This window comes from Phyllostomus hastatus, unplaced genomic scaffold, assembly GCF_019186645.2.
Source record: "Phyllostomus hastatus isolate PE091 unplaced genomic scaffold, TTU_PhHast_1.1 phas_scaffold_555, whole genome shotgun sequence".
Lineage (NCBI taxonomy): Eukaryota > Metazoa > Chordata > Mammalia > Chiroptera > Phyllostomidae > Phyllostomus > Phyllostomus hastatus.
Genome location: NW_025334036.1, coordinates 3256940 through 3281445, shown reverse-complemented (window position 1 = coordinate 3281445; position 24506 = coordinate 3256940). Strand labels below are relative to the sequence as shown.

At 58.4% G+C, this 24506-nt stretch overlaps 1 protein-coding gene across 2 annotated transcripts in view; it reads right to left on the bottom strand.

Annotated features, from left to right (window-relative positions):
- Positions 1 to 3625: 3625 nt before the first annotated feature.
- Positions 3626 to 24506, bottom strand: part of PDE8A (phosphodiesterase 8A) — an 87117-nt gene continuing 66236 nt past the window's right edge. Inside the window, exons 12-23 of one of the 2 annotated variants that reach the window (XM_045824803.1) lie at positions 19893 to 19970; positions 18013 to 18083; positions 17579 to 17743; positions 16699 to 16747; positions 16354 to 16489; positions 14743 to 14941; positions 13655 to 13872; positions 11867 to 11999; positions 11250 to 11417; positions 9140 to 9269; positions 7898 to 8009; positions 3626 to 4050 (exon numbers count right to left, since the gene is read on the bottom strand). In XM_045824803.1, the coding sequence (XP_045680759.1) occupies position 4050; positions 7898 to 8009; positions 9140 to 9269; positions 11250 to 11417; positions 11867 to 11999; positions 13655 to 13872; positions 14743 to 14941; positions 16354 to 16489; positions 16699 to 16747; positions 17579 to 17743; positions 18013 to 18083; positions 19893 to 19970 (1460 nt within the window). In that variant the 3' untranslated portion in view covers positions 3626 to 4049. The remainder of the gene's footprint in view (positions 4051 to 7897; positions 8010 to 9139; positions 9270 to 11249; positions 11418 to 11866; positions 12000 to 13654; positions 13873 to 14742; positions 14942 to 16353; positions 16490 to 16698; positions 16748 to 17578; positions 17744 to 18012; positions 18084 to 19892; positions 19971 to 24506) is intronic. The other variant, XM_045824804.1, reaches the window with a different exon arrangement.

The following is a 24506-nucleotide window of genomic DNA, read 5'->3' as shown; positions in this document are numbered from 1 at the left end:
CACGTGCCCAGTCCCAACACTCTCTGCTCTCCACACCGAGACCTGCACCCGGCTGCCCGACTCCGCCCCTCCTACCGGTCTGGACGAACGGGTCTGTTTCAACTTCTTGGCTGTCCGACTTCCATACAGTTCAGTTTTCTGTCAGTTCTGGGTGTTATTCTGTTTCTAAGTTGTTGTCCCTGTCTTGGTTGTGCGAGGAGGCACAGTGTGTCTACCTACGCCTCCATCTTGGCCGGAAGTCCCCGCAAGTCAGCTTTTTCATTCAATGCTATTTGTCAGCTTTTTCCCAGTTGACATCTGTAGGTGTTCATTCTTTTTAATTGTGATACATGGTACATATATTATTTATTGCTGTGTAACAAATGACCCTACATTTAGTGGTTAAAACAACATGTATCGTGTCGCAGTGCCTGCAGGGGGGAGTGTCTGGGCCTCTCCTGAGGCTGGGATCAGGGTGTCTGCCGGAGCCGTGGTCTCGTCTGTGTCCAGCTCACTCGGGCTGCAGGCTGCCCTCGCTGTCACGCCCCATGGGCGTCCCCACTGGGCCGCTTGCTTCACCAGAGCAAGCAAATGGAGACGTTAGCAGGATAGATATGATAGTCTTTCACGGGTGGAATAGTGCTCCCCACAGCTCAGGTCCCCGGGACCGCAGTACGTGACCTTATGTGGGAACTAGTTAGGGACTGCGGGATGGAACTAGTTAAGGACTGCGAGATGAAACCATCCGATTCAGACTGGGCCCTACACGACTAACGTCCCCTAAGACGAGCCGAGGCCGCAGCGACACAGGCCATGTGAGATGGAGACAGAGGTGGAGTCATGTCTCTATGAGGGGAGGGGCGAGGGTTGCTGGCCCTTGTTGCCGCGAGTGGGGAGGGCTGCACGGGATGGTGTCTCCCTCGTAGTCTGTGGAAGGAACCACCCACCGGCACCTGGATTTCAGGCCTCTCCTCTGGGAAAATAAACTGGTGGTTTTCATCCGCCCGTGTGTGGTAATTTATTATGGCAGCCCTCGGAAACCAGCACCCTACCTTTTGTCGCCGCATCTTGGATGTGGCAGTCCCCCACTGTTGCCACATTCTGTGGGTTAGAAGCAAGCAGCGTGGTCCAGCCCGGTCCAGCCCGCTGTGTGAATTCCGGGAGGCAGGCACCCCTGGGAGCCGTTTTAGAAACTTGTCCACCCCAGGGTCCCATAGTCTGAGTCGAAGGCCACAATTTTGTTTCCTTTTAAACAGCTTTATTGAAGTATAACTCACATACGATATTCTTCACCCATGTAGAATGTACAACTCATTGTTCTTTCGTGTGTCCCTGGGGCTGTGCATTCACCACCACAGCCTGGTTTCAGAGCATCTTTGCCCCACACCACAACGTCCGTACCCACGGGCTGCCACTCCCCACCATGCAGCCCCGGGCAGCCGGGTCTGTACCTCCTGTTTCCATGTGCGCCTATATCTGGACGTTGGGAATTGTTTCTCACGTGGGGCGGGGGTGCAAAAAATCTCATACAGGGTCCGGCAGAAGTAAGGCCTGCTGGGCTGTGGTCGGTAGGGTGATGATATGGGGAATAACAGTTTATAGTTTTAATTTGAACACGCCACCTAAAACGTCATAGGTGTGCTCGAGTGGGACATGGTTATGTTACAGAATGACATGCTTCTGACTTTGTGATAAAAGGAGGGGCGTTACTTGTGCCACTATTGGATCAGTTTCAGGTGTACATAGTGGCTGGACATCTGTGTAACTCAGGGAATGACCCTCGGTGAGTCTAGTGCCCACCCGACACCACTCCCAATGACGACATCACCACCGGCTGCCCTCCCTCTGCTGAACTTAGCATCAAGCTTTGTACCTGCCGATTTGCATTTCTCAACGCCCCGTCCCTTCCAGGCCGTCCCCCATCTCTGCGGCTGTTTGTGTTTTAGACCCCACGTGTGAGTGACAGCTGGTGGTGTGCATCTTTACGTGACTGACTTCACCGAGTGTCGTCGTGCCCTCTAGGTCCATCCATGTTGTTGCAAATGGCAGGTTCCCAAATTAGTGTTTTGCATTTCTTGGGATACCCAGAAGTGTTATTGCTGGGCCATATGATCTTTCTATTTTTAATTTTTTGAAGAAACCTCCAGGCTGTTCCCCTTAGTGGCTGCACCGATTGATAATCCCACCAATGGTGCACGAGGGTTCTCTTTTCCTCACATCTTTGCCAATACTTCAAACTTCGTATTTTTTGTTCCTTTGACAATTTCCCTTAACTCGTGATGACATTGAAATTCTAATGTGTAATATAGGAATCTCTTTTGTCCCCCTGAACATTTAGCTTATCTTATTTTGGACACCTCCCCAAACCCTGAATATGCTTCACTGTTCCTTTCCCTCACTCAATACGCTTTCAGTTTCGCCCACGGGCTTGCCACCCTCTTCGTTTACTGCTGGTTTCTGTAGCCACCCCTGCTTTCTGGACTCACTTTATACACCTTCCGGTGGCATTTCTTCCCACCGGCTCAGTGTACAATGAGCTGTGCCTGCATGTCTGGAATTATGTTTATTTTACTTTCTCTCTGCAGGCTAGTTTCATTAGGTATGTAATTCTCAGCTGACAGTCTCCTTCAGCATTTTGGATATGTTCTTCCTTAGACTGCCAGCAGACTTCTCATCTGCATGAGACAAATGACAACTCTAGTTCCGTGTAAGTGGCCTGTGTTTTTGCGGCTTTCAGGTTATGCTTGGGACTTGGGGCTCTGCAGTGCGTGTGGCGTGTGGGTTTATCTGCTTGGTTCTACTCGGGATCAGCGTGCCCCTTAAGCCCGAGGAGTTCGGTCTGTGAAACCTGAGGGCCCCCTCAGGCTGTCTCTGGATGGTGCATGTCCACATGTAAGCCCCCCTCCGGGTCTCCGGGCTCAGACACATTCGGAAACATGTCATTCTACCCTCCCTAGTTTAATGTTCCTCGTATTTTCCATTTTTAATCTCTCTCTGCTGCCTGCTGACCGCCTTAGGCCTTCCAATTCACTAGTTCTGTGTTTAGTAACATCTGGTCTTCTGCTAAACCTGTAGAGGTGTATTTGTTTCGGTGTTGGTGTTCTCCATATCTAGAATGTCTATCTGGTTCTTTCTGAAGTCTGCCTGTTGCTCTGTAAGTTATGATGGTTTGCCTTAGGGTTTCTATTGGCTCTTTTCTCTCTTCAAATCTACGAAGCACACGTAGGTTGTGCTTCAGCTGGTTCTGTTAGTCCTGGTTCTCGGTGGTGCAAACCCCAGATCCTGCCTCGCTGCTCTCTGCACCTCACGGGGGCTGAGGAGCTTGCGGAGTCACTCCTGGTCTTCCCTGGCGCCTGGAGGAGGAGGGGACAGGCTCTCCTCCCACCGCAGCCTGCAGTGGCCGCTGGAGGGAAAAGGGGCCTTTCTTTCCCCAGAGAGACGCCGGAGGGGCCGCCCTCCCGAGTGCCCGATTCCGCACAACGAGTCACAGGTAGTTCTGACGGCGTTTCAGCCTGTTCATGACCTTTCGTGATGCTGAAATAGTCACTTATCTTTTTCTGTCAATAAAGAAATATTCTTCATTTAGGGAGAAAAAGATGAAATATTTTAAGTATTGTAAAACACCAAAGAAAAGGTGACACATGAATTCTTAAAAACAAATAGTTTAATTTCATTTTTATCTCAGAAAATAAGCAGGTTTAACATGAAGTAACAAGTACTTTGGTCTGTCATCATGTGCCACTTTTTTTATGATACTATATTTATTGAAAATGTGAAGATACAGGACCCTTATAAATCTCTGGAATTAAAGATTACCACTGAAGATGAAAACAGATTGGTTTTAAAAAGTCAATTTAGCAAATATTCCATGTTTGCTGTTTGTTTCTATGAGAATATTTGGTATAAACACTCTATAAAATAAGGCAAACTTTGGAAAAGTCATTAATAAAATTTTATGAAGTAAGTGTTCGGTCTTAATCTCCTTTAATTTGCAGAGTCACTGGCAAAGTCCATCAGGGGAGGGGGGAGCGGTGTCAGAGGTCCGGCTTCTATAGCGAAGGAGCCCTTCTCCTGCAGAAAACAGGTTTTCCGGGTTAGCCAAGACAGGGAAAAGTGTACCACACACAAGTATTTCAGCCCTGACTGGTATGGCTCAGCTGCTCGGGCATCAGCCCACAGAGCGTAAGGTCGCCAGTTCAATTCCCAGTCAGGGCACGTGCCTGGGGTGCAGGTTTGGTTCCCAAACAGGGTGCTCACAAGAGGCAGCCAGTCAATGTTTCTCTCTCCTTCCCTCCTTCCTCTCTCTCTAGAAATAAATAGGATCCTTTAAAAAAAATTTTAAAAACCAAGTACTTCTATAGTGCAGTAAAAGTGCCACTTTATATTCTTAATTTCCATGATGAAAATAAGCGTACACCAAGTATTACACAATGAATGTGAACCACGTGTATTTATTTGGTAATGGCATTTAAAGTTGGCTTTGAGGCTCTGGCTGCTGTGGCTCAATGGGTTAAGCCCCACCCTGCAAACTGAAAGGTGCCAGTTCAGAGAGGCAACCGGTCAATATTTCTCTCCTTCTCTTTCTCCCTTCTTTCCCTCTCTCCCTAAGAAGTAAATAAAATCTCAAAAAAAAAAAAAAAATTGGGCCCTGGCTGGTGTGGCTCAGTGGGTTGAGTGTCAGCCTGTGAACCAAAGGGTCACCATTTCGATTCCCAGTCAGGGCACATGCCTGGGTTACAGGGCAGGTCCCCAATAGGGGGCGTGCAAGAGGCGACCACACACTGATGTTTCTCCTTCTCCTTCCCTTCCCCCTCTCTAAAAGTAAGTACATTTTTAAAAAAAATTAGCTTTGAAGGATTTTTAAACTCATAGAAAATATTGAAGTTGTAATAAAACACTTTATAATAATACCAATCAACCTCAAAATTTGGAACGCTCAGTAGTATTCCACAGTGAGTGACTGCACCTTCTCTGATGTGGGCGAAATCAGTACAGGTAAGACCGCCCTAAGGTGCGGTCAGTGCTGAACCCCAACTTTGAGAAGCTGCCTGTGCGCAGACCGGATTTCAAGGTAAGTCTGACGATCAAGCAGAAAGGTAAGTTTGAGAGGTTCCACCTCCTTCCCTCTGATCTTCACCACCTCTCCACCCTTCAGCTCACCACAGCCTTCACCTTGACTTTCTGTATCTTCACCTTCACCCACGTCACATTCCCCTTCCCCCAGCTGCTTCCTACACCGTCTCCTCCACTAACCTCTTCGTGTTTACCACCATCATTGCCACCCTGACATTCCCGTTCTCCACGTTCATGACCTTCACCAGGACCTTGACCACCGTCCGCTGGACTTTAACCATCTCTACCTGGACCTATACTATCCTTGAACTTACCCCTCCCACCACCTACACGTCACCACCATCTTTACCGGGACTTTCGTCACCTTCGATGTGACGTTCATCACCTTCACCTCGACTTTCACCCTGACCGTCATCTTGACCGCCTAGACCTTACCATTTCCGCCACGTACACTTGCGCCGTCACCAACCTCACTCTCGCCACCCACACACGCGTTTCACTTCACCACCCTTCACCTTGACCACTGCCTTCACTTCCGTCCCTTGACCTCCAGTACCTTCCACTTCTGTGTCTCCACCTCGCCATCAGCAACTCACTACTTCTGCCCCCTCACCTTGCCCTGGGGCACACGGAGTGTCACAGCCGCACACGGATCTTTGCCACCGTCACCTTCTTCAACATCACGATTTCACACTCTATGACCTGCCACTTCCAGCTCCACCTCACCCGAATCTCAACACCCTCACCTTCAGGCTCACACAGAACCCCGCCCGCGTCTGGTCAGCGCCTTCCCCTTGACCCGCGGTACCGTCCCTCCACCACCTCTGCCTCGGCCTGCAGCATCCGGCCACTGTCCCCTCCGCCACCGGCACTCTCGCCTCCTCCCGCCGGGCCTTCGCAGCCTTCGTCCTCTCTCGCCCACCACGTTCACCCTCTCTCTGACCTCTCCGCCTCCACCGCCACCGTGCGCCACACAGCCGCCCCCTTCTTCCTCACGAACTTCCCCTCCGCCACCTCCTGCTCTCTCACTTACTCGACCTTCCCTACCTTCACCCTCGCTTTGAACTTCGCCACCTGTACTACACTCACATGCACCTTGACCTGCGCCTCTGTCCCCTCCAGCTCCGGCCTTGCCACCATCACCCTGACTTTCCCCGCCTTCGAGGCCTTCTCCAGCCTCAGCGTCATCACTATCTTCAACGTCTCACTCTCGAAAGGCAAGGACCACTCTTCTGTCGCCGCTTGCACTTCCTACACCAGCGCCACCCGCGCTGCTTCACCCTGACCGCCATCCTCACCCCGTCCCTGGCCCTCACCACGCGCACCGCGCATGCACAACACGCGCAACCACCTTCACCGCCCGCACTGTCGCCGCCTCCACGCTCCGACTGCACCACCCACCACCTTGGCCTGGGCACCCTCAGCTTCACGACCTCCTCAGCCTCTGCCACCCTGACCGCCGTCCCCGCTTCCCCCCGGTCCTACCCCTTTCAGCCCCCAAGTTTCCCCTTCACCATCGTCAGCTTGACCTTCACCCCCGCCATCGCCGCCTTCACCCTCCCGGTCACTCGAAGTTCAGAGTCTTCACTTTGAACTCCCTCCCTTTTGACCTGTCTCCCCTTCTTTCACCTTTAGCACCTTCTCAGCCGTATCACCTTCACTGTGTCCACCTCTGTCCTCCTGACGCCTGTCCTTACACGTACCTTCCTCAAAGCTGCCACCTTCCCTCCCACCATGTTCACTTTCACCCACACCTTTACCTCCTTTACCTCCTTTACCTTGTTCCCCGTCACCGTTTCACACCGTGTTCCGACCCTTGCCCTCACCGCCCTGCCTTCCCACCTTCACCGTGCCCCGCGACCCCACCCTCTCCTCCTCACCCGGTTTGCCATCGTCTCCCCACCCGACCTCACCGTCACCTGAGTTGTCCCGCTTCGCCACCTCCGCTGGATGCTCACCAGCTCCACCCCCTCACCTTCACCGCCCCACTCACTGCTCACACTTACACACTCACGGTCGCCGTGAGTTTCACCGGCTTCAGCTTCACCGGCTTTATCCTCACCTTGGCCGTTACCTCCACCACTGCCACCTGTCACTGAGGCGGCCTCCACTACCTTCGCCTTTACCATCTCCGCCCTCAACTCCCCGTCAGCCCCTCATCCGGGCTTACCCAGCCGCCGTGACCTTGCCACTTCAGCACATCCGCACTGTCACTTTCACCACCTTCAGCCGACCACAGTCACCTCCTCGGTCGTGACCTGCCCCCGCACCTCCTGCAGCATCACAGACTTCACCTTTACTCCCATCACCTCCGTTCTGCACTCCCCGCTTCACTTCGACCACTGCCGTCGCCACCCTCACTCTGACCTTAACCTTCTTCAGCTTGACCTACGTAACACTTCCGCCGCCTTCAGCTGTCCCACCCGCCTGCACCGTTTTTACCCCCTTCCACGTGACTGCCGCCACCTACACATTCGCCTTCCTCTCAGTCTTCACTGTCTCGAACTTCGTCACCTTTGCCTGCGCCGCTGTCACAGTCGTCACCTGACCGCCCGCCCCTCGGCCCTCAACACCGTCACTGCGATTCTCAGCAGCTTGAGAGCTGCCCCTTTCCCCCTGTGCTACCTCGTGCTTGTCCCCGCTCTGCTGACGAAGGGCGCGAAGACTGTGGAGCGGCCGTGCCGGAGGCAGGAGCGCTCTGCCCGGCAAACCCCAACAGCCCGCAGCGAGTCCGACGGCAGCGGCGCCGGCTACGCACGCAATGCGGCTCTCCCGGCTCCACGCCGCTGCCCACCCCCCTCCGGTGTGCGACACTGACCAAGGAACAGGGGACAGGGTCACATACTATTCTGGTTCCGGGGGTGGCCGGATGCTCCGCAGCTTCATCTCGTCGAGTCCTTTCCAGTATTTGAAGTTGTTGTCCAGGTGCTGCAGTAACTCTGGCAGGTCTACGAAGGCTGGAGAGGGAGGGAGCGGAGGGTGAGACCCTCTCACAGCCGCGGCTCGGCGGTCCGGGCCAAGGAGCGAGCGCTCGGGAGGAAAAGGGGACGCGAGGAGGTGCCTGCGGAGCTCTCGGGGGCACCGGGCGGGCTGGAGCAGACGCACAGCAGCTCCTCTAGGGTCTGCTCAGCTGACGGCTCCGATAAACGAAACCGAGGAAGCTCGTCTGCCCGATTCCACACACAGTGCCTCTGGGGCTGGGGTGTCAGGGACAGAGTGCAGTGAGTCCCCAACCTCACGGCATCACCGGGAGGGGGCAGGCCGGGGCCATCTCTCCCGCCCGTGCCTCGCCCCTTCGACCCCCCATAGGCCCCATCTGTAGACCCCATCTGCGTGGCTGTCTGCCCTGCAGCCCTGCCCCGCGCGCGGTCCCGCAGCAGGCAGAACGGGTTCCCGGGGGTACTCATGGGGCCTCTTTCCTGGGACCCCTCCGCCGGACGGGCTCCCCGGCCGCACGGAAGGCTGAAGAAGGGTGCCGCGCATCTGTCAGGGACAAGCTCACTCTTGGGTCGGCTCCAGAGTGAGGCCTGGCAGCGAATGGCAAAGAGCTTCTGGAGGGGCACCGTGGGGCTGCGGAGTCAGCACTGCTGGTTTTGAACCCTCGGTTCTCCACTCCAAGCTGTGGGGCCCCAAGGTCAATGTTCTTCCCTAAGGAACTGGTGGAATGACACCCGCCCTGGAGACAGTTAATGAGGGTGTGCACACAGGGCCCAAGCCCCCGGAGTCATTAATGGCTTCCTGTTCTCCTCGGTCCTGGAGAGCCCGATCCCCAAGCATAATGGAGAGCGCAGCGGCACACACACACACACACACACACACACACACGGCACACACACGGCCTGGGGGCTGCATCCGGCCCCCACCCTGCTTCTAGCGGGCGGCAGCGCCGAGCTCTCACTTAACTGTAAAGGAGCAGTTACACTGACACGGTCTGGAAATCACACTCAGCCCTTTCAAGGCCACCACCAGGCTGATGTGGCCCCCAGTGAAAATGAGTTGGACACCCCTGATCTCGAGTCAAATACAGTCCTTGCTACTCCCCGCTCACTGCTCGGTCACGTAGGAAATATCCTCTCGGAGTTCTTACCGTCCCAAGCATCGAACATGCCTGTGATGAAGTAGTCGATGAAGGAGATCTGGGACTTGGGGATGCTGCAGGTATTTCTGTCAAACACCGGCATCACTACAGGTAAGTTCTGCTGCTTTTCTTCGTCGGTCTGCAGGGCAGAAGACGCCAGAATTACAGAACTCCAGTGTCTGCTCTGCTCCGCCAGAGCCCCAAGCAACACAACCAGACCTGCCAGCAGACACCAAGTTGTTCCCAGAGTGGGGGCTCCTCTGTGCCAGGAGGGCCTGAGGACACCCCGCCTGTGCTGTCACCACCTGGAAGCCTCCTCCTAAGGACTATTTTTCGGACTATAAGATGCACTCCCCACTGGCTGGCGTAGCTCAGTGGATTGAGTGCGGGCTGTGAACCAAAGCATCGCAGGTTCGATTCCCAGTCAGGGTACATGCCTGGGTTGCAGGCCATGGCCCCCAGCAACCGCACATTGATGTTTCTCTCTCTTTCTCCCTCCCTTCCCTCTCTAAAAACAAATAAATAAAATCTTAAAAAAAAAAAAAGATGCACTCCCACCCACCCAAATTTGGGAGGAAAATGGGGGTGAGTCTTATAATCCAAATGTAGCTTTATATTTACATTAATGAAATATTATGTTATTTACGTTACTAAGTATTTTACCACATTTTTTGCTTCAAAATTTTTTTTCCTATTTTCCTCCTCTAAAACCTAAGTACCTCTTCTGGTCCAAAAAATCCGGGCGAGCTTTTGAAGGGTACCTGTAGTGCACCCACGCGCTGCCACCGCTCCGCTGCCCCGTCACGGCCCCGCCACGGCCCCCCAGCCCAGGTGGTGGTTCCAGGGCCTGACACCAGCACGGTGACAGGGAGAAGCAACACCCTTCCCGGAAGAGGAACTAGGGGCTGCTTCTCTTCTCGGGCCACAGAATCTTATCAGGAAACTTCCTGAACACCCTTGATTGAAGTTAAAGGAAAATGAAAACCCTCTTCATCCCAGAGCCTTTTTAACTTTTTCATGTCCAGTCACGCACCACTTAATGACGGGGACGCGCGTCCCCGGGAACGCGCTGCCGGGCGGACATGCAGCGCCCACACACACACACACACCCGGGCGCCACGGCCCGCGCAGCGAGCTGCTGCCTGAGCTGTCGGCAGTGGCGGCTGCCCGTGCACCTAAGCGTGGAAAGGGTATGGGAAACAGGGTTCCCCTGAGGCGGGCCCCTCCCAGTGCTGGAGCCCCCAGGACTGAGCGGCTGTGGGTGAGCAGGGGGTGTGAGGGTCGGGACGAGACTGTGCCCGCCTGCCGACCGTGTGAACCCCGGCCCCAAGCGCCCCTCCTGCCCCCTCGAGGGGGTCGGACACCGGACGCGACGCTGTCAGTGCTGCTCCAGCGCGGGGCTGGGGGCTGGCCGACGGAGGACCCAGGAGAGGTCGGCGCGTGAGGCGGGGTCGCCAGACAGCGACTGTCAGCGGGAGTGAACGTGAACGTGGCCTGAGGGCCCGCGGGGAGAGGAGCGCAGGGACTGCCGGGGCGACGTGGCCTTGGCTGCTGCACGTTAGAGCAGTGGTCAGGGTAGGGAACTTGGGGGCACTCCCAAAAAAGAGGCTTTAACATGGAGAGGGCGTAGGGCCGAGGCCTCAAATTTAAACTCTGGAAATTGGTTTTTCTTTCAGCGGACCTCGTCTCACACGAGGGGCTCTGCCTGCACTGACCTGCCGCAAGAAACGACTCGGCTTCACATCACGCTGCACACGCTGAGAACGCTCCCCAAGTGCGGGGGCGGGCCGGCTCCGCGCGGCCACAGTGAGCTCTCGCTGCAGCGGCAGGGGCTTCTGCGGTGCTGCGCTCCCGTCCCGGATCGCGGGTCCGCAACAAGGGGTGTTGGGCAATGTTCCCTAAAGACCACCCAGCCAGGTCTGGGCGGGCACACCCGAGTCTGCGGCGCCCGGGGCCGGGCCCCTCTGCGCTGAGGCAGGTCAGTGGCTGGGCGAGAGGGAGTCACTGTGCGCTCAGAGCTGAGGTGCTGGGAGTGGTGACAGGAGTCGACTGCCGAGCCCCACAGATGCCGTTCCCGTCAGAGAAAAAAAGTCGAGGAACCTCAGAGGCCGGGTCCTACCTGACAAAAATACTCTTCCGAGATGCGTGCAGCCCACTCGATGCACTGGTCCAGGGGCCGGCAGGGGTTGGACACGTCAGCGCACTTGATCAGCATCCGCTTGATCAGAGCCCGGTTCTCCGGGGTCCTGAGAGCAGTGTTGATGGCTTCTTGATCTTCCTCAGTTTTCTGGAACATGGAGTGGAACGTGTAAGGCAAATCAAAACGGGTGCCCTGGTGGCACAGTGAGGCCCTGCCTGGGATCCGCAGTGAAGGGCTCCTGGAACAGACGCTGGGCACGGAGCGCGGCCCCTCGCTCCACAAGGGAAGCCGAGGCCCCGGGAGAGCTGCCGCCCCCGCAGAACACGCACGGTGGGGAGCGGCGGGAGAGCGGCCCCGAGGACTCCATCCTGCCCCGGATGTCCCAGAAGAGAGCAGTGGTCTTCCCCCCAAATCCACTGATCTAAAATTTGACCCTCCCTCCAGAGGTTTACATCTATTTTTTTGGACATCCTATTTTTTTTCCTGCCAAGATTTTGTCCTCTAAATAGTTTGGCCCGTGGAACTTAAACTGGATGAGTCGACGACGCACAGGGACCCAGGCCCCCGACGCCGGTCCTCTGGGCGGGCTCCCTCACCTCGCTCTCCTCCAGTGCCGCCAAGGGCTTGTTGACGCTGTTGATGAACTTGTTGACGTGCTCGAAGTGCTTTGTCATCTCCGTGGCCAAGACCATGTCGATGATAGCCTGGCGCAGGGTCCGATAGTCGTTCCTGTTTCATGCGACAGAAGAGAGGCCGCCTCAGACCCCAGGTCCGGACCGGACGGGCAGGGACTCCTGGAAGCAGGCTGTCACCCGGGTGCGCGTCCGCTGTGGCCCAGGTTCTCACGTCGCTGGGAGGCACAGGAGCCACGGACGCGCAAGTGCCAGGTGAGCGGCTCCACCGCTTCTCGGGGGGAACCGCAGGGGAAGGGACAATCGGAGGCTTCAGGGCAGGACCTCACAGACGAGTCCACGTGCCTGTCGTCCCGCAGTGCGAGGCACACGGTTCTCAGAACAGAACAGACGCGCACGAGGGGCAGGCACAGCCCGTGGTCTCGGGGGGACGGAGGTCTGTGCTTGTGAGGGACGCACCTGGGTGAGGCCCCCGCCGCCCCAGTGCCCAGACACGCGGACGGCAGACCCTCTGCGGGCCGAGCAAGTCACGGGGAGCGCTCGGCGCCTCTTCCTCCAGCAGCGGCCTTTCCGTGTTTGCAAATGTTTACTTTTTTGAGGGTGCAAACCATAAATTAGAAATTCGGAAGGCACAGAGAATAAGAAATGAAACCTGCCCCCTTTCTCCAGTCACCCCCCCGTGCCCCGCTCCCCTCCCTGGAAGCGGCCAGTTGTCAGGGTCCCGAGTCGCCTCCAGAGGCCACGGGCGTGTGCACACCCGCACAAGGTGACTGCGGACACGCCCACTCTAACCCCCCCCCCCGAAAGTCCGGAGCGTGGCAGAACAGAGCTCAGCAAAACCAGGAGTCTCCTTTTCATAAAGTCCCAAATCTCACGCTAAAACTTTCCTTAAAAATCCAAATTAGTAAGTAGTTACGGGCACAGTTGTTCATACGGAAAATAATACGATAATTAAAAGATAACATGAGAGGAAGCTGAACCGTGGACTCACTCACGACTGGGACCCTGTCTGTGCCCACCCCCATGTCCCTCCCGACAGAAGGCGTCCCCCGCCCCGACACGCAGCTCCCGTCACCAGACACTGAGGGCACCGCGATGAACAACAGGCACGTGACACTGTGGTCGCAGCTTAAGAATCGAATCAGATGTTAGACGAGTAATGAAAAATTATTGCTTAAAAACGTGGCCAGCGCTACGAAGGAACTTGTGACTGAATACTTAGTGTGAGGGGCCAGGGGAATGACAGGGGAGCGACGTGTGGACAGAGAACACGGGGAGTTTGCTGCGCACAGGAGGGCAGCGTGGGCTGTCCGGGCAGACGACAGGTTGAGTCCCTGTGAGCTCGAGAGGTCAGCGTTGTACTTCCTTGTCTCGAAACGTCAAGACACAGAGGAGCTCAGCCCTGAAACCACTGCGCTGAGTGCAAGACGCCAGTTTGAAAAGACGGCAGAGCACACACGCTCCCGTCGAGGTGGCGTGTCCAGAACTGGGGGGTCTGCGGGGACGGGAAGGGGCGCGGTGGCGGCCTGGGGCGGGGGGGGGTGCGGGGAGTGAGGTGACCGCGCAGGAGTTTGATACTGGGGGCGGGGGATGACGATGTCCTGAGATGGGTGGCGGCAAGGCTGCCATACTCTGAATGGAGACCCTGCACCCTTCGGACGGGTGAACGGGACAGCGCGTGACTGTGTCTCAGGGCAGCCGTTCACGACGAGAGGGAGGGGCCCGACACACTTCCACGGCCACTCTCCTCACCTCTCCATGTTTTTGAAGATGTTGCACTTGTCGTCTCCAGCAGTCAGCTGGAAGGCCAAGGCCGCGTGGTGGCTCTCCAGCACGGCGAGGTCATTGTACAGGACGGCCAGCTCGCTCCCCGCGTTGCACAGGAAGGAGTTCGTCCTCCCGGGGTGGTCCACATCGTGAATGGTGGCTGCAATGAGGGCTGCGGCCTCATCGAGCGGGTCTAGAGTTTGCTGAAAACAAGAGATCTTTAAAAAACTGGGGCACTGAGCTGACACAAGGACGCCTCTGTATAGTTTTCTTCCTGCCTTATCACTTTAACGTAAGAATATTTCAGGTTTCCGAGGAAAGCATATTGTCGAGCAAATCCAGTTTCCCTACCTCTCTGCTGTCAACGCTGCATTTTCACACGCGTTTTAGGAACATTACCGGATTCTCAGTCTCAACAAGTCAGGGGCTTAACAAACTACGGGGCGTCCTCAACAGAGAGGAGTAAGTGGCTGAATTGTATGATGGGAATTATATCTCAGTAAATGATGTTGAATTTGTTCTAACTCAGCTTTCTGAATACATATGTTTGTATGTTATCTGCAGAGTAGTTCAGAAGCAATAAACTACATCAGAGGTGTTGTCGCCCTTGCACGCTGCTCCACACCGACACGGACGTGCCCCTCCTGACACTGACTTCCGGACTTTATGGACCAGCCTGCTCTCTGCATTCTGATCCCGGCTAGGTCTTGGGAACGGTCTTTCTCTAAAAACAGAACACAGACACCTGAGGGAACGAGGAGAGGGCAACTGCAAGACCGGGCTCTGAGGTGGTCCGCCTTTGGGGTTGGGAACAGCCTGTGGTCAGCACGCCCACGTGCCAGACACGACCTCGCCCCTTCCCGGACTCCCTGGGTCCCCACTCCTGCTCCTCACACTCCCGAGGACCAGCGGGGCGCCCGCAGGAACGCCCCAGAGCTGCAGTTCAGCCTCCTGCCTGCTTCTCCTGGGGCCGCAGCCTCCCCGGGCCGGGCCCCGTGGCCGTGGGAGCGCTCCTGAGCAGTCACGCCGCGCGGGAACCCAGCGGGGGCGCAAGCCGCACTGGCACCCCTCACCTTGATCCTCTCCCTGCAGAGGAAGTAGGCCGTGGCGTGCAGCACGTCGGCGGCGTGCGTCGAGTTGTGGTAGGGGTTGGAGGAGTGGTAGTTGGCTTCGATGACCTGCAGCCACGACCTCAGCGTTGTCTCGGAGCAGTTCAAGAATTCGCAGATTCCAAAACGAGTGAAGATCTTGAGACTGAGATAAATCAAAGGCCTATGAAGAGACACATGCAGAGCATTAATGCAGAGTAGGAGGCAAAGTGTTTGGAGCCCTGAACAGGGCCAGATCCAATGAGCAAGCCCGAGCCCAGCCTCGGAGAGGGCGGGGGCAGCCCAGGGGCGCTGGCCTCTCCGGCGCCCTCTCTCTGGGGCGGCGGCGTGTAGCTCTGTGCGAGCCCGGTTCCCATTCGGGGCTCTGGGCTCTGGGCTGGTGCTTCCCCCTGGCGCGCGAGGGCTCAGACCCCTGCTCGCACTACCGGGTTCCGCACAGTCAGCGTGTTTGTGGCCAAGCTAAACTTGTGCCACCTTGAACCCTACCTTCTCCTCTGGACCCGTGCCACTGGCCAGGTGTCCTGCCTGAAGACAGTAACAGTTTCTAGGGACCACACATGAGCCTGACGGGTCACGTGCCATGTGCTGGTCTCCACAACCTGGAGGTGGCTGACGACCGAGAGGAGTCCCCCCTAGAAGGTGACCGACCGGCTGCCAAGTCCGTGGTCAGAAGGTCGAGGAGTCTGGCTCTGCTGAGGCAGTGCCCAGACGCGGTCAGGCTCACGGGACTGGAACTCACATACCTTGGCCCCGGCCCCGTGACCGCCCTGCCCCTGTGTGGGGAGCTCTTTGCCGCCGTCCCTGCCCGTGTCGGGGACGCGGAGGCAGAGTGCACGAGGAGGCTGGCCCGGGGTGGGCGCGAGCGAGGGCAGGGCCGCCGTGGGGGCAGCTCACCTAGGCGAGGGGAGTGGCCCTGCGGCGACCCCCCGAGAGCACGCCCGTCCCGGGTCAGCCTCTGCCCAGCACTCGGAGAGCCCCCCACCGGGGGCGGCCCGGCCAGCGTCAGCTCTGTCACACCCCTCCCCCGGGGGCCGGGCCGCCCCCAGCGCTACGGTTCACAGCTCTCCTCCGACGGGGCACCAAGCGGAAGGTGCAACCCCAGTCCTCCCCCAGTCCGTGGACCCACCCAGTCCAGGGTGACCAGAGTCTTGGGTGTCCCCATGCGTGTCACCAGCACGGCAGCTGAGATCCGGGGACAGCTTTTCTCCAATATGTGTGTTGGCATATTTGTGATTTTCAGTTCCAGGCTCTGAGGAGGGGCTCTTTGCCGCTACTGCGATACATCACTACCCGCAGGCGAAACTGGTGTCTGTGTTTTACAGACACCCCCTGCCCCTGCCGTGTGGAGGCACAGCCACTCGCTCAGTTTCGTGCTTTCCGTGGGTCTGCTGTCTCCTCAGCGGGCGGGGCCGGGCAGGCTTGCCCTGGCTTCTCCCGGCCTCTCGCGCTCCGATGCGGGGGCTCTCCCTGCCCCGCTCCTCTTCCCTGGGCCTCCTCCCGGGGAGCGGACACCAGCTCCGTGCGGCCTCCCCGACAGGCCTCTCTGCTCGCGGAGCGAGCTCCCCACGCACCCACCTTTTCTGAGTGGCAGCCTCCAGCTCGAAAATATCGAAGTCCCAGTAGTCCTCATTCTCTATGGCCCGCGCTATCCGCGGCGGCACGTCGTGCAGGGTGACGGGAGTGACGATACTGCTGGAAATGTGGGGCAGGCCTGGGGGTGGGGAACCCGGGGAACAGCGTTAACAGGCTTTACGGTGGCGTCAGCTCTTCCCGAGGGGGGTGGTGCTGTTTCTGAGGGTTTATGACCTGCCCAGAAACTGCTCACGGATGAGTAAAACCGTCTAAAAAATGTACTTTCATCGCTGAAGCTTGACTATAATGTTAATAGTGACCCCAAAAATTAAAAAAAAAAAAACTTACCTTTTGTTGAAAGGACATATTCATTCCCGGATAACTTTCGCAAACCATCCTGATAAAAACCGAGGAAACAAAAAAGGGGAGGTCACCATCAGGTCACAGCTGTTCTCCTCGAAGACCCGGGACAGTCGGGCCCGGAGGACAGTTACGGGAGCCCCTGCCCCTCTGGCACGCACGCGGCCTGCCTGGAGGGACCGGCTGAACTCAGGACCGCACCGGGAACCGGGCCGCCCTTTCTGAGGTCACCGGATGTCTCAGGAATTAGGGTTGAGACATCAAGACTCCAGAAAGCAGGAACTGGACGGAAGGTGAATTTTATTTCCGACCAACACAAAGATGACACAGAGCAAGGGACTGATCTGTTTTCCACCGGGCGCTTCTTCCCTCGTGAGACCTCTCTCTGAGACGGCTGGCTGGAGGCGGCACCCAGGCCCCCCAGAACCCATGGTGCAAAGCCCCTCCTAATCAGATGGTCCCAGTCGTCCTCCCCCACGGAGTCCCCAAATCTGTAGCATGTGTGGTGGAGGGAAACCGTGCCCCATCCCATGGGGCCTCTTTAAAAATATATTTTTTTTTCTTTCTGTTTTGTGATGTAGTATATAGAAATTTTTTTTCTGTCCCGGTTTTTAAAATCTTTAATAAAACAATTAAGTTTTATTGACATAAGCTGCTCGTAGAGCCCCTAAGCAAACGTGGAAGCCCAGCTCAGCAGACCCCGAGGATGTGCTCCGCCCCGCTCCGCCCCAAGCCCCGGTGGCTGGGGGAGGCGGCAAGGGGAGGACGGCTGCGGACGGGGAGCCCGCGCAGCCCAGCCCGGGAGCGGACGGCCGCGGGACCAACAGCAAGAGCAGGCTGCGGGCAGCGGCCCAGCCCACACACTCACAGACATCAGGCCCCCCACGAGGTCGCTGGCGTGGGGGTCGTCGTCCTTGACGCCGAGCTGCGGCGAGTACAGCTCAGTGGTTCTCAGAATCTCCAGCACGCGGTCTAGGGCTTCTGTCACGGGCGTGGGGCTGTTTTCCTGCGCAGCGTTGATAATGTTGATCACCTGCAGCGTGGGAGGACAGACCTGAGGTTCGTAGCCGTGACAACAGCAGCAAAACCGCCCGGAGAGCCAGGCTGGCGGCAGGGCGCCAAGCTGGCCGCGCCCGGCCCGCTGGTCACGGCTCGTGCCCCCTCCCCAGAGGCGGCGGCTCCCTGGACGAGGACGGCACTGTGGCTGCTGCTGCTGCGGGCCCGTCTCTTCCTAGTGGGAACAGGCGCCTGGGGGAACAAGGGCGTCCCTGCTCAGAGGGGACCGACCGCCGCCCGCCTCACCTTGGTGATGGGCGCCTCGATGGTCATGGAGTGTATCCGGGCCATGGAGGAGTGTCGCCTCTGGCTGGCCACTGTGGAGAGACCACGAGAGCAGAGGTCAGCATAGGCGCGGCCTTGCGCACCTGTCTCGAGCCAGGGCCCCACGTCACCCCCCGCCGGCCGCCGCAGAGGGGGCTCGGGGCCAGGACTGCCCGGCCCGCCGAGCTTCCTTCCCACCCCAAGGGCCCACTCCGCTTCCTTGCTTCCTTCGGTTCCAGGCACTGGGGAGCACGTGCCCCGCAGCCCGAGCCCCTGGCGTCAGAGAGAGGACGGGAGACAACCCGGCACACGGCGGCCGGACAGCCTTCTTTTGTCTCCACAACAACGAGGCTTTATGCCGACTCGGCCCGCCGCTGCCCAGGGGCGAGGACGCTCTGGACGGCAGTGCCGTCCCGGCCGTCCGAGTGGCAGGAGCTGTGACTGCAGGTCACTGTGACCTGGAACACACCCGCTCCTGGCTCCAGCGCATCGTCTGGCGTTCTCCACAGCTGTGCCTACACGCGACAGAGCGGGCAGCCGCTGACAGAGGCAGGCGACAACGCCGCGGCCCTGGGGCTCGTTCCCTCTCTGTCGCCCCTGCGGGACGCGGTTCCTTTGGGGGGCCGGGGGGGGCCGGGCAGGAAAACACACTCACACAGAGTCCTGTGTGTCTCCCTGAAAGCGCCACTGTCAGGCCCAGGGCTCCGACCAAAGGCCTGAAAGGAGCACACAGTGTTCGCGGGCTGGTGTGGCCGCCCCACACCACCAGACCGAGGCCCCGCGAGGAACGCGTGCTTAGCGCGCCCCTCGCATGCCAAACGCCGCTCGCCTCCCCACCGAGAGGGAAGCCGCTACGGCAAACTGCAACCCACAGTGAAATACAGTCCAGTCCTCACTTAACGCCACTGATAGGTTCATGGAAACTTCTGTTTTAAGCAAACAGACATATAAGAAAACCAATTTTACCCTAGGCTAATTGGTATAAATAAGAGTTGAATTCCTACAGCATATTTGTGGTCACAAAACATCACCGAACTTGTAAATAAAAACAAAAAGCCCTTCTAACATTAAACACTGAAGTAAGGTGTACACACGCGATCGTTATTTTTGAACCTGCCTATTCCGGTTCAGGGTCAAGGGTGGCCGGAGCCTCCCCTGGCAGCTGAGGTGCAGGCGGGACCCCTTCTATTGCAGGGCCACCCCTAGATGGGGACACCTAGACACACGCGTCCACCTAACACACACCTGTGGGAGGAAACCTGAGGACCGGGAGCGAAGCCACACAGGCGTGGGGAGAACTGGCACCCCCGCCCCCACCGCCCCCCCCACAGCGACCCGGCCAGGAACCGATCCTTTTCTATCAACGTTGAACGAAATAATATTCTTCGAGGAACTGCTGCATATTAAGAATTTCCAAATGCGTCCCTCCACAGGTGGCAAACACAAGGCCTATGGGCCGAGTCCAGCCCTCCACCTTGTTTTACCCGGCCCAGCACCTTGTTTCCTTGCCCCAGTTAAGGAGTAGTTAAGATCCTAAAGTCACATTCAGCCCTATGAAGGCAAACGCAAGGCTGATGTGGCCCCTGGTAAAAAAGAGTTTGACATCCCGGCCTCATACCATTACAGCAGATGAACTACAGAAGAGACAGTGAAATGTACGTTTCCTTTTTCTTTACCCTCTGAGTGCACCAAAAGGCTCAGGAGGGGCCCACTGGCAGGAGCGGGAGCAGAGGGAGAAATGACACAGGTGACCAGAAGGTGCCCTCCCCTGTGTGGACTGGAGGCGGGCAGTGGCCCGGAGATGAGCTGGGGAAGGCCAGGGCGCGCGTGGTCGACACGGCACGGTTGTCTCGGGCACCTACGTTCGTTCGTTCGGGAGGCCACACTTCTGACGTCCAGGGAGCTCTTCCTCTTGTCTTTGTGCTTGCCCAGCTGGCTGTCTGTGGAGACAGACGACAGAGCACCCGGTCAAAGGGGTGTTAACGTGTCAAGAGAAGTGTCGACATAAAAATTTTTAAACAAAACTTAAGAGTCAGAACACCATTCAAGTCGCCACGAAAACCAGCACAGCGCCTCACAGAGATGACTAGGAAGATGAGGTTGGGGGCCTGAGTTTCTCGCACTGCCCCACCTGGTACCATTACGCACCTGGAGTCCCAAGACGCGAAGTGAGGGCCAGTACAACCCCGACCACAGTCCTACCCGACTGAGGGACATGGCAGGGGGACTCCGGTCGCCGCCCCCACTTCCTCTGAAGGAAAACACCTTTTACGTGTGTTTCCTACGAGGTCTCAAACACCCTGGGGAAGGACGTGCCTCCTCTCCAAGGACAGCTCAAGAGCCCCGGTTCAGGGTACGTGCCTGGTTTACCTCCCCACCCCCCCACTTTCTGTGGACAGCACCGTTCCTCTCCAGGGCTCCAAATGAGTTGTCTCACCTCTCTCCCTGACCCCACACGGATCAATGACAAGGCACCACTGACCTCCCAGTCCCCTCCCCCGGCTCCTGCTGGGTGCCCTGCGTGGTGCTGAGCCTCTCCCACCTGCCCCCATTTCACAGACGAGGAAACTGGGAGCGGCTGCGCCAGCTCAGGCCTTCCACCTGCAGGCGGCGCGCCTGCTCCGCCCGGTTGTGGTTCCTCCCCGGGAGCGGCTCGCGAGCGGGACCTGGATGCAGCCCACCATCGAGACCCCTTTCACGTGCTATTTGCTACACTCGCCTCTCCACGGGCACTGACTGTGACCTTGCCACCCTCACGGCCGACTTCTGTGCTGCTTCATCTGAAGGACACAGTTCAATCCTCGCCCGACCTGACCTGCGGTACCTGACAGGACGGATCCCTCTTTCTGGAAACCCCTGGTTTGCAGAAGCCCATGCTCCTGGCTTCCCTTCCCTCTCTCACTGTTCCTCCTGCACGGTCCCCTCTTTCTTAGCCAACCCCATCCCTCTGTTCCCAGATGTCTCTGCTGATTCCTTCTCTTATTGGAAAACACAATCTCCTTGGGTGATCCCACCCTTCCTTCAGCTTTAGGTAACTCCGGGGTTGCTGCTTTAGCCTGAGCTCTGGACTTCATCTTACCTGGGCACCTCCATTTGGTCACTCCCCAGGCACTCCGGATGAACTCATTACCTTCTCCCAAACCCACTCTTTGTCCCAGGTCACTGAGCGCAGGGGAGGCAAGTCCTCTATGGCTTCCCCGTCCTGATCTCTACGCCGCCCCATCTGTCAGCTAAATCCGTGACTCAGTCTCCTACGTACCTATTTCACCCGTCCCTCCCGGCTTTAATGGCAGCTCCCTTCACTGGCCTCGACTCCCTGATCTTGCCCGGGTTATCAATCCGTCTCCAAAGGCAGCCAAGGGACCTTTCGAGAATGAAAACTTGGCCAGATTACTCTCCCAGTGAAAACATTTCAGCGGCTCCTCCTTGTTGTCAGGATAAGCGTGAAGGTCCCCAGTGTGGCTCCCAGAGCTCTGCGATCTCTGGACCCTCTGTAGCCCTTGGGGACCATTTACGATGAGCCAGCTCTCCCCCCAGCTGGTGCCCGGCGCTGACTGCTCGCCTGCACCTGGGAGGGCACCTCTCCCACACCGCCTTCCTCACCTGGTTAACTGTCACCCTTGGAAGATGCAGCTAAGAGGAGGTACCTGTGTCCTAACCTTTGAGGATCTTCCCCCAATGCCTCCCCAGCCCACCCTGCACTGCCGGCCACCGCCTGCTGTGTGCTCCGTCCCCCTCACCAGCTGTGAGTGATGGGAGAGCAGGAGAGTCTGCCTTTCCCCTTCCTTAGGGCTGGCGACGCCCAGCATAGAGCGGATGCTCAGCAGACACACAGCTGTCTGCCCGAGTGCCTGCACGGGCCTGTGCGCACATGAGGGCGCCCCTCGACGCCCCCCGGCTCCCCTACTGCAAACCCGTCAGCACCTCCGGGACCGAGGGTGACTTGCTGGCAGTCAAGGACAGGACGGCCTGCCCGCGGCAGCCTGCCCTTCCTCTCTCCGTGGTCCGGCCACGCGTGGGCTGTGTAGGCACGGCTGCCGCCCCTCCGTCTCAGGTGCAGCCCTGACACCTGCCGCTTCTGCGTCTGACGGAGAACACCTTGGCCTCCCCACACGCCCGGTCCTCCCCTCCACCTCACGGCCCCGGTGCCCCCCCTCCCCGAGCTGCGTGGAGATTCGCATCCGCACAGCTGCCTGTTCAGACTGGGCAGTGGCCTCGGCTGTTCCTTCGTCCACTCAGCACACATTTACTGGGGGCCATGTCCCCGTGCCAGGCGCCAAGGATGCGAAGTGGAAAAGGCATGGTCCGGGGCACGAGGGCGGGGGACTCAGAGTTGCAGCAGTGATTCTGGAGCACAGAGGGAGCCCCAAGGAGGAAGTGGCAGACTCTGGTCTGGGGGGGGCGGCAGAGCGGGGGTGAGCCAAGAGGCAAGGAAACAGCCGGTGCAGACGGGGCAGAGCGGGGCTGGAGAGAAGCAAGCGGCATGTGTCCAAGGATGGGGCTGTGGCGGAACGGAGGAAGACTGGGTGGGTTTAATCTGTGAGTAACCTTGTGAAAGTGACTCTCCCTCCTGCCATGATGCTCCTCCGGTTCCTGTCCCAGACACCATTTCCGCCAGCACCGTCCCTGGGAAGCCTCCCCCGCCCCAGCCCCGCCCCAGCCCCGCCCCGTGCGGCACCACCAAGCACAGCACATTCAGATTGTCCCGCCGGCCTCCTCGGACAGCGCGCTCCACGTTCATCTCGGCCGTGTGCCTGAGGCCCTGCCCGGCCCGGCCCGGCCCAGACCCACTCGGGGTTTACAGCCCAGACTCCTGTCCCACGGAGTGACCCTGGCCTTTGGTGGGACAGTACGACGACGTGAAAACCACACACAGGACGGGTAACACAGGCAATGTGCTGGGAATCTGCTCCTTCTCCGGACACCCAGAACCTGGGCTCCCTTTCCTGGGACCCCCACCGCAGAAGGGGAGGCCAGAACCTGTGTGCTGCCGCCCGAGAGCCTGCGCCCGAGCGAGGGGGGCACAGGAGCGAGGCCGTGCGGGGAGCCCTCTGTGCAGTGGCAGCGGCGGCAGCTCCCTGCGCCGGGCCTCAGCAGAGCTGGGGGTGCCGCGGGGCGGGGGGAGGCCTCCACCACGCTGCTCCTAGGGGTGCAGGGACGGTCTCCCGGCTTCCCTCGGTTCCTGTTCTTTTTTCCAGAGTAGTGCAGCTCTCTTGTCCAACCTGTGGGCCACCCCATTTGCTTCCAGAAAACTCCTTTTCTTCAGAACTGATTTTTGTGGTGTGGAACCAAGGACTTCCAAGGCAAGATCAGCCGAGTCTTTCGGACATAAAGCCGGCTAGTGGCCAAGGCAGATGGCAACTGGACAGACAGCCCGCAGCTCGTCCGAGGCCCCGCACACCTGCGGTCTGGGGGGTTCCTCCCCAGTGGGCCTTGGCTGTGACCGTGTCCCTGGTTCTGCCTCCCAGTCCCGGCTCTGCGGCTCCCAGGCTGCCCGGCTCTGGGCTGTCCTTCGACCCTCCCGAACCCAACGTCTTCCTCTGCACTGAAGAAACGCCAGTGACAGCCACATGCACCTCGCAGGGCTGGTCTAAACACTTTTTAAAAACCCAGGCAAAGGCAGTCCCTGACCTTGTAGTGTAAGGCTGCAGTCGTGCTGGACCTGTGCTGGCAGGCTCCACCCCTGACCCCCGCCCCTGCCTCTGGCTCCTGAGCCTGCGCTTCTCCACGTCACTGACGAGCTCTCCCCTCCCTCCTTCTCCCCTCCGTGCGGTTTGGCCCTGACCACAGTCCCACAGTCGGCGCGTCCCCATTCTCCCCTCCCCGACCCAGGGCCGCCCAGCAGGTTCCCGCTCCCTGTGACCCCAGTGCACACCTGCAGGAACCTGCCTCCCCCGACCTTTTCCTGCCGCCGCCTCCTGGGTCACCTCCGTGTCCACGCCCCTTCGTCACCCCCGCCCAGTCTCATCACTTCCACACCTGCGCTCCCTGCTGCTGCCTTGCTGACACCAAACGTGCACCCCCGGCCCCAGCCTCTCTGCGGCACACAGGAACGCGGGCTGCAGTGCCCGCGGGCCCTCCACAGCACTCTGCAGGACGAACGGTTACACAAGCAAACACGCGAGCCTGGCCTTCCCCGGTCACCCTCCCCAGCCAGATCGCCACACGGTCCCGTCCAGGCTGCACAACTCAGGACTCCTCTCGCTTGCTCTCCTCACCCGGGTCCCTCACGTCATCCCTTTTGCCCCCCAAACCCTCCTTCCTACCATCTCCACCCGATTCTGCCCCCGGCTGTTGTTCCCGCCCCTCCAGACCCCATACTGGCATTCCTGCCCCTGGCCTCCCCCCACAGAGTCTGTGTCTCACACACGCTCTAGCTCCTCCGAGCTCAGATGCCACGCTGCTCTGAGGCTCCTGCACCCTCAGGCTCCGCTGCCTGCAGCAGGAAACCGTCACCTGCCACCCAGCACCTGCAT